Source organism: Lynx canadensis, chromosome B2 (assembly GCF_007474595.2).
Source record: "Lynx canadensis isolate LIC74 chromosome B2, mLynCan4.pri.v2, whole genome shotgun sequence".
In the NCBI taxonomy this organism is placed as follows: Eukaryota; Metazoa; Chordata; class Mammalia; order Carnivora; family Felidae; genus Lynx; species Lynx canadensis.
The window spans coordinates 37,434,233-37,451,291 of record NC_044307.1 but is presented as its reverse complement, the minus strand read 5'-3'; the positions used below and the strand labels follow the sequence as shown (position 1 = coordinate 37,451,291).

Here is a 17,059-nt window from a genome sequence, read left to right as displayed (position 1 = left end):
TTGTGAGTGACAGACTTGCTGGATAAAGGATTCTCAGCTGCATATTTTTTCTGTTCATCACATTGAAGGTTTCCTGCCATTCCTTTCTGGCCTGCCAAGTTTCAGTAGATAGGTCTGCCACTACTTTTATGGGTCTACCTTTGTAAGTTAGAGTCTGTTTATCCCTAGCTGCTTTCAGAATTTTGTCTTTATCCTTGTATTTTGCCAGTTTTACTATGATACGTTGTGCAGAAGATCGATTCAAGTTACGTCTGAAGGGAGTTCTCTGTGCCTTTTGGATTTCAATGCCTTTTTCCTTCCCCAGATCAGGGAAGTTCTCAGCTATGATTTGTTCAAGTACACCTTGAGCCCCTTTCTCTCTCTTTGTCTTCTGGAATTCCTATGATATGGATATTGTTCCGTTTGATTGCATCACTTAGTTCTCTAATTCTCCCCTCATACTCCTGGATTTTTTATCTCTCTTTTTCTCAGCTTCCCCTTTTTCCATAATTTTATCTTCTAATTCACCTATTCTCTCCTCTGCCTCTTCAATCCGTGTTATGGCCGCCTCCATTTTATTTTGCACCTCATTTATAGCATTTTTTAGCTCCTCATGACTATTTCTTAGTCCCTTGATCTCTGTAGCAATAGATTCTCTGCTGTTCTGTATGCTTTTTTCAAGCCCAGTGATTAATTTTATGACTATTATTCTAAATTCTTGTTCTGTTATATTGCTTAAGTTGGTTTTGATCAATTCATTAGCTGTCGCTACTTCCTGGAGTTTCTTTTGAGGAGAATTCTTCTGTTTCATCATTTTGGGTAGTCCCTGCAGTAGCTCCAACCTGCAGGGTACTTCCTCTGTGCTGTCCGGAGAAACTTGTGTTGGTGGGTGGGGCTGCAGTCAGACCCGATGTCTGCCCCCAGCCCACCACTGGGGCCACAGTCAGACTGGTGTGTACCTTATCTTCCCCTCTCCCAGGGGCAGGACTCACTGTGGAGTGATGCGGCCCCTGTCTGGGCTACTTGCACACTGCCAGGCTTGTGGTGCTGCTTCGATGGGATCTGGCATATTAGCCGGGGTGGATCTGCAAGGTGCACAGAGGCGGGAGGGGCAGGCTTAGCTCGCTTTGCTTTTGGTGGTCCCCCGTGGGAGGGGCTCTGCAGCACTGGGAGGGAGGCAGACCCATCAGAGGGATGGATCCACAGAAGCACAGTGTTGGGCATTTGCATGGGGCAAGCAAGTTTGGTGATGGGAACTGGTTCCCTTTGGAATTTTGGCTGGGGGGTGGGAGAGGGAGATGGTGCTGCCAGCGCCTTTGTTCCCCCCCTCACCCTCCAGGTGAGCTCTGTCTTCTGGGACTCAACAACTCTCCCTCCTGCTGCCCTCTCGCCCTCCCTGCTCTTTGAGAGCAGAGCTGTTGACTTATAACATTCCAGATGTTAAGTCCCGCTGGCTGTCAGAACACACTCCGTCCAGCCCCTCTGCTTTTGCAAGCCAGACTCAGGGGCTCTGCCTTGCTGGGTGGGCTGTCCCTCCACCGCCCCGCTCCCTCCTGCCAGTCCATGTAGCATGCACCACCTCTCCACCCTTCCTACCCTCTTCCGTGGGCCTATCGTCTATGTTTGGCTCCAGAGGGTCCGTTCTGCTAGTCTTCTGGCGATTTTCTGGGTTATTTAGGCAGATGTGGGTCTAATCTAAGTGATCTGCAGGACGAGGTGAGCCCAGCGTCCTCCTATGCCAACATCTTCTCTGCTCCCTCACTGGATAGATTTAAACAGAATTCTAGGAAAGAGTTTGCACTGGATCACCAGCTTATCCTGAAAGTATACAGCTCAGGAACGGCCAGATGGAAGAGATGCATGGGGTGAACTACATGGAACTCACATCCTCTTCAGGGGACCTGTCTCCCCCAATCTCCATGTGTTCACCAACCCAGAAGCTCAACACTTTTGAAAACTCATTGGGAAAGAGTTGATGGGCACCCAAGGGAGTTGGCCTCAACTGTTATTAAGGCCAAAACACACACTTTAGGCCAAAAAAATCTTAAAATTTCTGAAAATTTAGCTAACGTAAGTTTGAAACTCCTCCTTTCTGAAAACTGAAGGTGATAGAGGCAATGGAGATCTTGATTTTGATGGAATACCATACAAAGCTCCTTAGCAACATTTCTAGAGAAATGTGTCTTCATCATTAGAAAGAGATATTTGGTGACCAGACATACCTACTTGTTGGGGGGCACTTGTATAAAATCAGTTTGGAGACTTTTTCTGGGAACATGGAGTGCATATACTTTTCCCTATTCCTCCTGCTATGTTCAGCTAAAGCCTCTGACATTTTATATGAAATAAACATAGGAAGACACTGAAAGGTGGAGAGAAGAAGACAGACTAGCTAGGGACCTTGAGACCCTAGGAGCAACATGGTGGTGAGATTCCTGAGTTTTCTTTTTGCCTTATTTAGCCCAAACTTGGAGCTACAGAAGTGTCAATGGGTACAGACAAAAACAAAACAAAAACCCCTGCTCTCTATTCACAGGACCAGGATATAGGCAGTATTTCCTGATAAGGCAGAAAACTTTTAGACAATACCAGCTTTGCTACAACTAGACCACAGAAAAATCAGTGGCTGCATCCTTATCTATGCCCGCAAAGGCTGGGTAGGAAGTCTGTTCTTCCACTGAACAGGTTGCAGTGTCCACCCTCCCCCTGCCAGGCTGGTATCCGAGAAGGCTGAGTTGGACGCCAGGACTTTCATCTCACCAGACAATAACAAGCTTTCCCCACTTGCTGTATTAATGCAGAAACATGGGGAACCTGAAATTCTACCCCACGCCAGCAGTGGAAATATTTTAAGGCCTTTACAAATGGGAGAGAGTAAAGGGATGTAGAGAGGGATGAGGTTTCTGCCTTCACCCAAACTGATAAAATGATGACACCAAGTGACTGTGATAACATATATAATTGAACACCTAGAGCAACCACTAAAAAAGCTATACAAAGAGTACATGAAAAAATGCTATAGATAAATGAAAATGGAGTTATAAAAAGATGTTCCAGTAACCCACAGGAAGGCAAGGAAAAAATTAACAGAAAACAAACCAAAAATAAATAAAATAGCCAACTTAAGCCCTAGTATTTCAATAATTACATTAGGTATAAATACACCAATTAGAGATTAGCACAGTGGATTTAAATTTTTTTTTCAACGTTTATTCATTTTTGGGACAGAGAGAGACAGAGCATGAACGGGGGAGGGGCAGAGAGAGAGGGACACAGAATCGGAAACAGGCTCCAGGCTCCGAGCCATCAGCCCAGAGCCTGACGCGGGGCTCGAACTCCCGGACCGCGAGATCGTGACCTGGCTGAAGTCGGACGCTTAACCGACTGCGCCACCCAGGCGCCCCAGCACAGTGGATTTAAAAACATGCCCCAACTTATCTATGAGGTGGTGGATATTAATTAAACTTATTGTGGTAATCATTTCACAACATACATGAGTCAGGGTGTATGCCTTAAGCTTATACAGTGCTGTATAAAGGCAGAAACATGTTATGTTAATTATATCTCAGTATAACTGAAATAAAAGAAAATGAAAACATGCCCCAAATATATGCTGTCTGCATGAAACTCACTTCAAATATAGTAGTAGAGGCAAGTTAAAAGTAAAAGCATAGTATAAGATTATTATGGAACCATTAATCAAAAGAAAGCAGGAATGGCTATACTCATACCAAATAAAGTAAACTCCAGAGCAAAGAAAATTACCATAGGTCGAGAAGTACATTTATGTAATGAAAATGGGTCAATTGACCAAGAAGATCTAGCAGTCCTAAATGTGTGTGCACTAAAGAACAACTGCAAAAATATCTGAAGCAAAAACTTTTATGGAAGAGAGAAATTGAAAAATCCACATTTATAGTTGGAGACTTCAAATCTCCTCTCAATAATTGATAGAACTATACAGAAAATTAACAAGGATATAGACAAACTCTGTAACACCATCAGCAAAGAAGATCTGATCAACATTTAAAGAACAGTCCACCCAATTACAGCAGAATACACTTTTATTTTCAGATGCCCACAGAACATATGCCAAGACAGACCATGTTATGGGGTCCAAATCCAACTTTAACAAATTTACTATTGAAACAACACAGTGCATTTTTCAACCACAATTGAATCAAACTAGAAATCAGTAGCAGATACACAACAGGAAATCTCCAAACACTTGGAAACTAAACACATTTCTAAATAATTCATGCATCAAGAGGAGATCTCAAGGGAAAAATTTTTTTTAAATAGGTTGAAATTAAGAAAGGAATCTCAGGTAAAACAGTCCTAAGAGGGAAATTTATATTACTAAATGAATACATTAGAAAAGAAGAAAAGTCTCAAATCAATAACTTAAGTTACTTCCTAAAGAACCTAGAAAAAAAGCAAAATAACCCAAAGGGCGCAGAAAGAGGGAAATAATAAAAAGCAGAAATCATTGAAATTAGAAATAGACTAGAGAGAAACAATTAAAACTAATTCTTTGAAAAAAAGAAACACAATAGAATTGGTAAACTTGTAGCAAGACTGACAAAATAGAAGACACAAATTACCAATATAAGAAATTAAATAGGAAATACCACTACAGACTGCAGACATCAGAAAAATAATAAGGGAGTATTAAAAACAACTCTGTATATGTAAATTTGGGAATTTACATGAAGTGGACCAGTTCCTGGAAAATATAAACTATCATAACTTGCCCAATATGAAATAATTTGAATAGCTGTATAACACAAGGAAATTGAATTAATAATAACTTTTTAAAACAGATATTTCAAGGCCCAGATGATTTCACTGGAGAATTCTTCCAAATATTAAAGAAAAATTAACATCAATTCTACATTATCCCTTTAAAAAAATTGAAGAGGAGGGAGTACTTCCTGATTCATTTTATAAAGCTAGTATTACTCTGGGCAGCTGGCCAGCTCAGTAGAGCATGTGAGTCTTGATCTCAAGGTTGTGAGTTCAAGTCCCACGTTAGGCATGGAGCCTACTTAAAAAAATTAAAAAAAAAATAAACATTTAAAGCTAGTATAACTCTGATAGCAAAATCAGACGAAGGCAGTACAAAAAATGAAATTTACAGACTAATATCCCTCATGAATATAGATGTAAAAGTCCTTGACAAAATATTAACAAATACAATCTAGCAATAAAAAAAACCCCCCATGACCAAGTGGGGTTTATTCTAGGTATGCAAGCCTGGTTTAGTATTCAAAAATCAATCAAAGTAATCCACTATCTTAGGAGGCTAAAGAAAAATCACATGATCATGTTAAATGATGCAGAAAAAGCTTTTGACAAAAATTCAACACCATGTATGTTTAATTTTTTTTCTATAAAAAAGTAGGAATGAAGTGGAAGTTTTCAACTTGATAAAGACCATATATAAAAACCTTACATTATACTTAATGGTGATGTTTTTTCCCTAATTTGGGGGAACAAGACAAGGATGTCTGTTCTCACCACTCTTACTCAACATAGTGCTACAAGTTCTGGCTAGTGCAGTAAGGGAGGAAAAGGAAGTAACAGTCATATAGATTGGAATGAAGAAATAAAACTGTCCCTATTTGCAGATGACATGATTGTGCATAGGAAATCCTAAGGAATCTACAAAAAACTCTTCTAGGACTAATAAATGAGTTTATTGAGGTTGCAGGATAAAAGATAAACATACAAAAATCAATTCTGGTTCTGTATACTAGCAGAGAATACATGAACACCAAGATTAAAAATATAACTGCTCAACAAAATTTCTTAGGTATAAATCAAACATATACAGGCCTTATATGTTGAAAATTAAACAGTACTGATAAAGATGTAAATAAATGGAGAGAAACATACTGTGTTCATCATTGGAAGACTCAGCATTGTAAAGATGTCACTTCTCCACAAATTGATATACATGTTTAACACAAACCTTTTTTTTTTTTTTTTAGATACAGGTAAGATTATTCTAAAATTTATATGGAAGGCACATAAGCTAGAATAACCAAATTTTAAAAAGGATGAAGTGGAAGTCTGATTTTAGGACTTATTCTATAGCTACAGTACTCACTACTCTGTGGTATTAGCAGAGAAGATACAGAATAGTGGGACAGAATAGAGAACACAGAAGTAGACCCACACTAACATACTCTGTAGATGTTTGGCAAAGATGAGAATGCAGTCCAATGGAGAAAGGATAGGCTTTCAACAAATTGTGCTGGAGCAGCTAAACACCCATAAGTTAAAAAATGAAGATTTACCTAAGTCTCACATCTTAACACTAAAAGATCCATTCAGAGGTGCTCTAAGGGACCTTGACCCTTTGGTTCACATCCATGTCTCACCTTTATAATTTTGTCAGGATTGTGCACTAGAAACATCCTTGACTGCACCATTAAAGTTTTTTCAAAGTAGTTTTGAGCTAATGAAATTTGGACAATGTGCCCCTCCATCCAAAGCCTGATGATTATTTATATTCTTATTTTTTAATTTTTATTTTAGAGAGAGTGAGCACAAGCAGATGGGGGGCGGGGGGTGGATCTTAACCAGGTTCCATGCTCAACACAGAACCTGACACAGGGCTTGATCCCACTACCCTGGAATCATGACCTGAGCTGAAATCAAGAGTTGGATGCTCAACTGACTGAGCCACTCAGGTGCTCCTATATCCTTTTTCTTTTTATAAGGCAAAGAAGCAAACCTTTGTTACCTAGTAGCCATCCCAGAAAACCCAAAGATAGTTTAGGCATAAGAGACATCTTTCATTGTTCAAAATTTAGAACATGATAAAGGAAAGACAAAAAATTGTCTGATGAGACAAGACATGAATGTAAGAACTACCTTTTTAAACACAAGATATATTTATTTTAAACAATATTTTAGAACCATAGCAATACATAGTCATTTTTAGGATCTTTTTGGGAAAGGAACTTTTTCTCAAGATCATTCAAGGGTTTACCAGTAGTATAGAGAGTTGACAGAATATGTTGGTGATAAATAGAAAACTGTTAGCATAGAATAACTTTCTCACTTTATAAAAAGCAATCCCTGCTTGTTTTTTATATCATCCAAATAACATTTTTATAGCAAAGGATTTATAAGCCTCTTTTTTTTTATGAATAAATCCACTGATATTGAATATACCTTTAATTTTTCAGCCATGTATGTATAGGCTTATTTTAATGTTAAAAATGGCATTAGAGTTTACATTTCATCTTTGAAAATAATCTGTTTATCATATTGAGTCTTCTCAGAAAAATGCTATATCTTTCCATTTTCCTCTTTTTTAAACTATTTTTTCCAGCTTTATTGAAATAATCCACATATAACAATGTGTAAGTTTTGGGTGTACAATGTAGTGATTTGATATACATATATATTGCCAAATGACTACCACAATAAGGTTAGTTAATGTGCTGATCACTTCAGATAGTTACCTTCTTCATATTTATGTGCGGACAGCTTTTAAGACATGCTCTCTAAGAAGAAAAAAAAAGATCTTTCTTACAACTCTCAAATAAACATACAATACAGTATTGTTATCTATGTATAGACTTGTAAAAGTTCATTTTAAGATTCTTTTATATGTACATATTTAGATAGTTTTAGTACATAGCCATGTCAATAATAAAACTAAAGGTTTTTAACATTACTTTTAAGATGTAATTAATCTTGGGACGCCTGGGTGGCTCAGCCAGTTAAGCATCTGACTTCCACTCAGGTCATGATGTCACATTCTGGGGTTTGAGCCCCACCTCAAGCTCTCTGCTATGAGCATGGAGCCTGCTTCAGATCCTCTGTACCCCTCTCTCTCTGTCCCTTCCCTACTTGCACGTGTTCTCTCTCTCTCAAAAATAAATAAACGTTAAGAAAAAAATATGTAATTAATCTTAATAGCATATTAAATAAATTATACATATATGTATTCTTTTAAACTTATTATGTCATGTGCATGTCCCCATGCCATTTAATATACCTCTAAAGCAGCATTTTAAATGTATTCATAATATTCAATTATACTTTTGTTGTCATTTATTGGTTTCTTTGTTGTTAGAGACAGTTTAGCCAAGGTGGTTGAAAGCAAGTACTTTGGAACCAAACTGCTTGGGATGGAATTTTTTCTGTGACACTGTCTCAGCAGCATAATGGGGATGGTAATAATACATATTTCATAGGGTTGTTGGGAAGATTATATAAGTTTTGTGAATCTCTTAGAACAGTGTCTGGCATGTAGTTGTTATGTAAGTGTTATGATGAATGTCCTTGTACATAAATCTTTGTCAGAATTTGTAATGTTTTCCTTAGATTTTTAAAAGGGAAACATCTTGGTCAAAGAGCATGAACTCTCTCAGAGTTTATGGACGCAACAGAAGTAATAATAAAGTCATTCATAGTCTAAGGATACCAATGTTGGTAGAAAGAGTTTGAAAAGATGAAATATGAATATAACCAATGTCATTGGTGCAATGGTAAACTGGGCCATTACAGAACAGATTTTAAAAGGATTTTAGATTTCAATTTTTTTTTTCATTGAAGAAAAGGCTAGTAATTGTTGGATGCAGCTTGATTGGAAAGAAACCTCATCTACTGAAAGTTCATTTACTCATTCTCAACAAATATTTATTGGGTACCTACTCTGCCAGATTCTGCCCTGAGGTTGCATCAAGCAAACAAAACAAGCATCCCTGCCCTTATGGGGTTTATATTTTATGGGGGAAAGAAGAACAAAAGATAAATATAAAATACTGTAAATAGCATATTGAAAGGCAACGGGTGCTATGGAAAAAGAAAATGAAAAAATGGGCTAAGTGGAGAGTTATACTAGTCAGCTGAGGCCTCATTTGGAAGATGACATTTGAGCAGAGTTTAAAAGGTTAGAAGTGGCTCTGGAGAAAGCCTTCCAGCAGAGGCCCTGAGTGAGCTGCTGAAGACACAGCAGGCTGAGTGAGTGGGCAGGAGCAGAGGTGAGAGAGCCTGCCAGAGCCAGAGAGGGCCACTGGAGGGGCTTTGGCTTTCATGAAATGGGGGAGACTTCCCACAGTTTTTGAGTAGAAGAGTGATCTGCATTAACTATTTCACGGATCTCTCCCCAAGAATAGACCATAGAGGACATGGTAAGAGAGAAAAGTAACAACCAGTGTGTGTGGCAGGAGGGGTAGGTGGTCAAGGTGCTAGGCTGGTGAGAAGTTCAGGGAAATTAGCTCTCTTGTATCCAAGAAATTAGAGTTTTGCTGATAGAATTGACAGCTCATAGCTTAATGGTGAGTGAGGGGACTGAAAGCTCATTAAAAGAGTAAAGGGCGCCTGGGTGGCTCAGTCGGTTAAGCGTCAGACTTCGGCTCAAGTTATGATCTCATGGTTTGTGAGTTCGAGTCCTGCGTCCAGCTCTACTGACAGCTCAGAGCCTGGAGCCTGCTTGGGATTCTGCATCTCCCTTGTTGTCTGCCCCTCCCCCGCTCATGCTTTGTCTCTCTTTTTCAAAAATATAAATAAACATTAAAAAAAAAAAAGTAGGGGCGCCTGGGTGGCGCAGTCGGTTGAGCATCCGACTTCAGCCAGGTCACGATCTCGCGGTCCGTGAGTTCGAGCCCTGCGTCAGGCTCTGGGCTGATGGCTCAGAGCCTGGAGCCTGCTTCTGATTCTGTGTGTGTCTCCCTCTCTCTCTGCCCCTCCCCCGTTCATGCTCTGTCTCTCTCTGTCCCAAAAATAAATAAACATTTGAAAAAAAAAAAAAAAAGTAAAGTAAAAACAGGAGTTCCAGGGACCATCTCAATACAGGGACAAGTAGTAGTAAATGTACCAGGAGCTGCTCTATTATATTGTAAGACAGTAATTGGTGTTCACAGAAATGTTTTTGAATCATTAAAATTAAGTAAATTCTGCACATTTTTAAAGCAGGTAACCTAAGTAGTAGTAGAATACAGTAGTAATTAATATTTTTTCAGATAGTTTTGATCATTTGAAAACCTGTGTATAGATCCTACCTACCTCACCGAAGTTGAAACAGTGCCTTCTTTCAATCTGTGCTGAATAAGAGTATGAAGTGGAATTGGTTTTGCTGCATTTGTTTTGATCTCACTTCATTGCAGTCACAGAATGACTTTGTAAGAGTTTCTGAGATTCTGTTCACCAGAGGAAACCCAAGGCCTGGTTGTGAGTGCCAGGCCAGCACCTAGAAGTCAGGGGTAGCTTTGCTCTTTTCCAGCTGCTTGCTGAAACCAAGACCTTTAGGAGTGCAGCACCTGCCTAGAAAAACAATCCAAATATTCTAGAAGCATGTAATTTCAGAGCCAGCTGCCTTATATGTGATTATAAGGTGTGAATGAAGAATTAAATTACATTCATTAAGATCTACTTATTAAGATAAAGTAGTTTTTAGACTGGTTTAATTTATTTTTTCATGTTTATTTATTTTGAAAGAATAAATGAGCATGTGCGAAGGGTAGAAGGGCAGAGAATCCCAAGCAGGATCCATGCTGTCAGTGCAGAGCCAGAAACAGGGCTTGAACTCATGAACTGTGAGATCATGACCTGAACTGAAGTCAAGAATCAGACACTTGGCTGTTTAACTGACTGAGCCACCCAGATGCCCCCAGAATGCTTTCTTCTTAAACATTACGTTGCAAAGGTGGACTGTATCTTGCTACAGAAAGCACAATTAATGTTGGTAACAAGTGTCAGAAGTCAAATGTGTTTAATATACACTGTTTCTCCTTAGGATTTTCTGTTGCAGCAGACCATGCTACGAGTTAAAGATCCTAAAAAGTCACTGGATTTTTATACTAGAATTCTTGGAATGACGTAAGTAAACTATTTGTGCTCATAATTTGTTTAATAATTTAATTAATTAATTTTTAAAATTTATATCCAAATTAGTTAGCATATAGTGTAATAATGATTTCAAGAGTAGATTCCAGTGATTCATCCACTGTGTATAACACCCAGTGCTCATCCCAACAAGTGTCCTCCTTAATGCCCCTTACCCATTTAGCCCCTCCCCTTACCCCTGACCCATCTAGCATCCCTCAGTTTGTCCTCTGTATTAAAGAGTCCCTTGTGTTTTGTCCCCCTCCTTGTGTTTATATTATTTTGCTTCCCTTCCTTTATGTTCATCTGTTTTATATCTTAAATTCCTCATATGAGTGAAGTCGTAATGATATTTGTCTTTCTCTGACTAATTTCGCTTAGTATAATACCCTCTAGTTCCATCCACATAGTTGCAAATGGCAAGATTTCATTCTTTTTGGTTGCTGAGTAATACTCCATTGTGTGTGTGTGTGTGTGTGTGTGTGTGTGTGTGTGTGTGTATACACACCACATCTTCTTTATCCATTCATCCGTCAATGGACATTTGGGCCCTTTCCATACTTTGGGTATTGTTGATAGTGCTGCTGCTATAAACATTGGGGTGCATGTGCCCCTTTGAAACAGCACACCTGTATCTCTTGCATAAATACCTAGTAGTGCAATTGCTGGGTCATAGGGTAGTTCTACTTTTAGTTTTTTGAGGAAGCTCCGCACTGTTTTCCTGAGTGGCTGCACCAGTTTGCATTCCCACCAACAATGCAAAAGAGATCCTCTTTTTCCGCATCCTCACCAACATCTGTTGTTGCCCGAGTTATTAATTTTAGCCATTCTGATTGGTCTGAGGTGGTATCTTATTGTGGTTTTAATTTGTATTTCCCTGATGATGAGTGATGTTGAGCATTTTTTCATGGTCTGTTCGCCATCTGGATGTCTTTTTTAGAGAAATATCTATTCATGTCTTTTGCCCATTTCACAGGATTATTTTTTTGGGTGTTGAGTTTGATAAGTTCTTTATACATTTTGGATACTAGCCCTTTGTCTGATACATTATTTGCATATATCTTCTCCCATTCTGTCAGTTGTCTTTTAGTTTTGCTGATTGTTTCCTTTGCCATGCAGAAGCTTTTTGTCTTGATGAGGTCCCAATAGTTCATTTTTGCTTTTGTTTCCCTTGCCTCTGGAGATGTGTTTAGTAAGAAGTTGCTGCAGCCAACGTCACAGAGGTTTTTGCCTGCTTTCTCCTCAAGGATTTTGATGGCTTCCTGTCTTACATTTAGGTCTTTCATCCAGTTTGAGTTTACTTTTGTGTATGGTGTAAGAAAGTGGTCCAGGTTCATTTTTCTGCATGTTGCTGTCCAGTTTTCCCAGCACCATTTGCTGAAGAGACTTTCTTTTTTCTATTGGATGCTTTGTCAAAGATTAGTTAGCCATACGTTTGCGGGTCCATTTCTGGGTTCTGTATTCTGTTCCATTGATCTGAGTGTCTGTTTTTGTGCCAGTACCATACTGTCTTGATGATTACAGCTTTGTAATACATCTTGAAGCCTTCAGCTTTGGTTTACTTTTTCAGGATTGCTTTGGCTATTTGGGGTCTTTTTCTGGTGCCATACAAATTTTAGGATGGTTTGTTCTAGTTCTGAGAAGAATGCCAGTGCAATTTTGATTAGGATTGCATTGAATATGTAGATTGCTTTCGGTAGTTCTGACATTTTAACAATATTTGTTCTTCCAATCCATGAGCATGGAATATTTTTCCATTTTTTTGTGTCTTCAGTTTCTTTCATAAGCTTTCTATAGTTTTCAGTGTATAGATTTTTCACCTCTTTGGTTAGGTTTATTCCTAGATATTTTATGGTTTTTGGTGCAAATTGTAAATGGGGTTGATTCCTTGATTTCTCTTTCTGTTGCTTCATTGTTGGTGTATAAGAATGCAACCGATTTCTGTGCGTTGATTTTATATCATGCCACTTTGTTGAATTCATGGATCGGTTCTAGCAGTTTTTGGTGGAATCTTTTGGATTTTCCATATAGAGTATCATTTCTGTGAAGAGTCAAAGTTTGACTTCCTCCTTGCCAATTTGGATGCCTTTTATTTCTCTGTGTTGTCTGATTGCTGAGGCTAGGACTTCCAATACTATGTTGAATAACAGTGGTGAGAGTGGACATCCCTGTCGTGTTCCTGACCTTAGGGGGAAAGTGCTCAGTTTTTCCCCATTGAAGATGATATTAGCGGTGGGTCTTTCATATTTGGTTTTATGATCTTGAGGTATGATCCTTCTATCCTTACATTCTTGAGGGGTTTTGTCAAGAAAGCATGCTGTATTTTGTCAAATGTTTTCTCTGCATCTATTGAGAGGATCATGTGGTTCTTGTCCTTTCTTTTATTGATGTGGTGAATCACATTGATTGTTTTGTGGATATTGAACCAGCCCTGCATCCCAGGTATAAATCCCACTTGGTCGTGGTGAATAATTCCTTTAATGTATTGTTGGATCCAGTTGCTAATATCTTGTTGAAGATTTTTCCATCCAGGTTCATCAGGGAAATTGGTCTGTAGTACTCCTTTTAGTGGGGTCTTTGGTTTTGGAATCAAGGTAATGTTGCCTTCACAGAATGAGTCTGGAAGTTTTTCTTCCACTTCTATTTTTTGGAACAGCTTCAAAAGAGTAGGTGTTAATTCTTCTTTAAATGTTTGGTAGAATTCCCCTGGAAAGCCTTTTGGCCCTGGAATCTTGTTTTTTGGGAGACTTTTGATTATTAATTCGATTTCTCTACTGGTTATGGGTCTGTTCAAATTTTCTATTTCTTCTTGTTTCAGTTTTGGTAGTTTTATTATATGTTTCTAGGAATTTGTCCATTTCTTCCAGACTGCTCAATTTATTGGCATATAATTGCTCATAATATTCTCTTATTATTGTTTGTATTTCTGCTGTGTTGGTTGTGATCTCTCCTCTTTCATTCTTGATTTTATTTATTTGGGTCCTTTCCTTTTTCTTTTTGATCAGACTGGCTAGGGTTTTATCAATTTTTTAAATTATTTCAAAGAACCAGCTCCTGGTTTCATTGATTTGTTGTTCTAATTTTTTTTTTTTTTTTTTTTTTTTTTTTTTTTTGGTTTCAATAGCACTGATTTCTGCTCTAATCTTTATTATTCCCTGTCTTTTGGTGGTTTGGGGTTTTATTTGCTGTTCTTTTTCCAGCTCTTTAAAGTGTAAGGTTAGGTCGCATATCTGAAACCTTTCGACCTTCTTTAGGAAGGCCTGGATTGCTATATACTTCCCTCTTATGACTGCCTTTGCTGCGTCCCAGAGGTTTTGGGCTGTGGTGTTATCATTTTCATTGGCTTCCATGTACTTTTAAATTTTCTCTTTCACGTATTGGTTAGCCCATTCATTCTTTAGTAGGATGTTCTGTAATCTCCAAGTATTTGTTGTCTTTCCAAATTTTTTCTTGTGGTTGATTTCGAGTTTCATAGTGTTGTGGTCTGAAAATATGCATGGTATGATCTCGATCTTTTTGTAGTTGTTAAGGGCTGATTTGTGTCCCAGTATGTGATCTATTCTGGGGAATGTTCCATGTGCACTTGAGAAGAATGTGTATTCTGCTGCTTTGGGATGAAATGTTCTGAATATATGTTAAGTCCGTGCAGTCCAGTGTGTCATTCAACGATATCGTTTCCTTGTTGATTTTCTGTTTAGATGATCTGTCCATTGTTGTAAGTGGGGTGTTGAAGTCCCCTATTATTATCAATGAGTTTCTGTATGTTTGTGATTAATTGATTTATATATTTGGGTCCTCTCAAGTTTGGAGCATAAATGTTACAATTGTTGGATATTCTTGGTGGATAGACCCCCTTAATTATGATATAATGCCCTTCTTCATCTCTTGCTACATTCTTTATTTTAAAATCTAGATTCTCTGACATAAGTGTGGCTACTCTGGCTTTCTTTTGTTGACCATTAGCATGATAGATGGTTCTCCATCCCTTAATTTCAATCTGAAGGTGTCTTCAGGTCATTAAAATGGGTCTCTCGTAAACAGCATATAGATGGATTTTTGTTTACTCATCCATTCTGTTACCCTGTGTCTTTTGATTGGAGTGTTTAGTCCATTGACATGTAAAGTGAGTACCGAAAGATATGAATTTATTGCCATTATGTTGCCTGTAAAGTTGGAATTTCTGGTGGTGTTCTCTGGTCCTTTCTAGTCTTTGTTGTTTTTGGTCTTTTTTTTTTTCCATCTTCTCTCCCCCTCAGAGAGTCCCCTTAAAATTTCTTGCAGGGCTGGTTTAATGGTCACAAACTCCTTTAGTTTTTGTTTGGGAATCTTTTTATATCTCCTTCTATTTTGAATGACAACCTTGCTGGATAAAGAATTTTTGGTTGCATATTTTTCCAATTCAGCACATTGAATATATCTTGCCACTCCTTTCTGGCCTGACAAGTTTCCGTGAATGGGTCTGCTGTGAACCTGATCTCTCTTCCCTTGTAGTTTAAGGACTTGTTTTCCTTTGCTGCTTTCATGATTCTTTCTTTGCCTGAGTATTTTGTGAATTTGACTATGATATGCCTTGTTGATGGTCGGTTTTTGTTGAATCTAATGGGAGTTCTCTGTGCTTCCTGGATTTTGATGTTTGTGTCTTTCCCCAGGTTGGGAAAGTTTTCTGCTATGATTTGCTTACATAAGCCTTCTACCCCTTTCTCTCTCTCTTAATCTACTGAGACCCGTATGATTCAGATGTTATTCCTTTCTAATGAGTCACTGAGTTCTCTAATTCTTATATCGTGCTCTTTTGCCTTAGTTTCCCTCTTCTTTTCTGCTTCATTATTCTCTGTAAGTTTGTCCTTTATATTGCTGATTCGCCCTTCTGCTTCATCTATCCTTGTCACCATGGCATCCATTCAAGATTGCATCTCAGAGCATTTTTAACTTTGTTCTGACTAGATTTTACTTCTTTTATCTCCGCAGAAAGGGATTCTATGCTTTTTTCAACCCCAGCTAGTATTGTTATTATTGTGATTCTAAATTCTGGTTCAGATATCTTGCTTGTGTCTGTATTAAGTCCCTGGCTGTCATTTCCTCCTGTTCTTTCTTTTGGGGTGAATTCCTTCATTTCATCATTTTGAAGGAAGTAAAAGAATTAATAAAATAAATAAATAAAAATGAAAAATTAAAAACAACACAAGGAAATCAAATAAAGGATGCTAGATTCTAGGTGTGTTTTGGTCTGGTTGTTGAAAGAAGCTTGATACAATAGAGAAAAAAATAATAAGAAAGATAAAAAAAAGGAAAATGTTTGAAAATGAAAAAAATGAATACAGTAAAATAGAATAAAATGAAGTGATGAAAGTAAAATAGAATTTTAAAAATTTACAAAAAAGTAAAAACTATTGTAGAAAAAATTAAAATCTTTTTTATAAAAAAGGAAATAAAAATAAATTTTTTTCTCTTTCTGTATTCAAGAATAAGAAAAGAAAAAGAAAAAACATTGAATAGATGGACCAGTGAACAGAAAGAAATGTGATTGAAATTACATGCAGTTTCCCTTAGAAGTCAAACTATGAAGCACTTTATAGTCCGTAAACTAAGCAGGCAGAGAGACTTGTGGTGTTCTTCTGGAGCACCGTTGAGCCATTTGGCTGGGGCTTGGTGTAACAGCTTTGTTCTCCACTCGATGCGCTGCTTAGTTTACTGGGGTGGATCATTGTGGCGTGTGTAGGCATGTATGCGCATGTGTTGGAGGGGTGAAAATGGTGTCACCCAGCCTACCCAGTCTCTAGTATCAGAACTCTGTGCTCTCACCCACTGGCAATCAAGCACCCCTCCTTTGTCTCTGGCTTCTGTCTACTTCCCTCTTCTATACTGTCAGTGATCAAGCCATCAGCTTGGCACCTCCCTCCTGAGTTTTAGCTCAACTGGGGTTGTGTTTCCAAACCCCTCACTTCTGAGGGCCCTACGGCTTTGACCACCTCAGATGCTGAGCAATGGCCAGGTGCTGGTCCACCCCCAGGAAAGTTTGTGAGACTGCACTGCTGCAGATGCCTAGAGACTGCAGCCAGGTGCCAGCCCACCCCAGAAAAAGTTTGCGTGATTGTGTAGCTGCAGCTTTTCAGGGATAATGGTAAATCATAACACACATCTGATGCCAGGCTTCAGTGAACCTTTAATGTCCTTGTTCTACCACTAGCAAATATGACTGTTTTCCCAGGTCCACTAGGACTTTTGCCTGTGG

At 38.4% G+C, this 17,059-nt stretch overlaps 1 protein-coding gene across 1 annotated transcript in view; it reads left to right on the top strand.

The window, feature by feature from the left end:
- GLO1 (glyoxalase I) overlaps positions 1 to 17,059 on the top strand; it is a 37,895-nt gene that overhangs the window by 9,975 nt on the left and 10,861 nt on the right. The window contains exon 2 of the mRNA XM_030315422.1: positions 10,739 to 10,821. Coding sequence (XP_030171282.1) covers positions 10,739 to 10,821 — 83 coding nt within the window. The remainder of the gene's footprint in view (positions 1 to 10,738; positions 10,822 to 17,059) is intronic.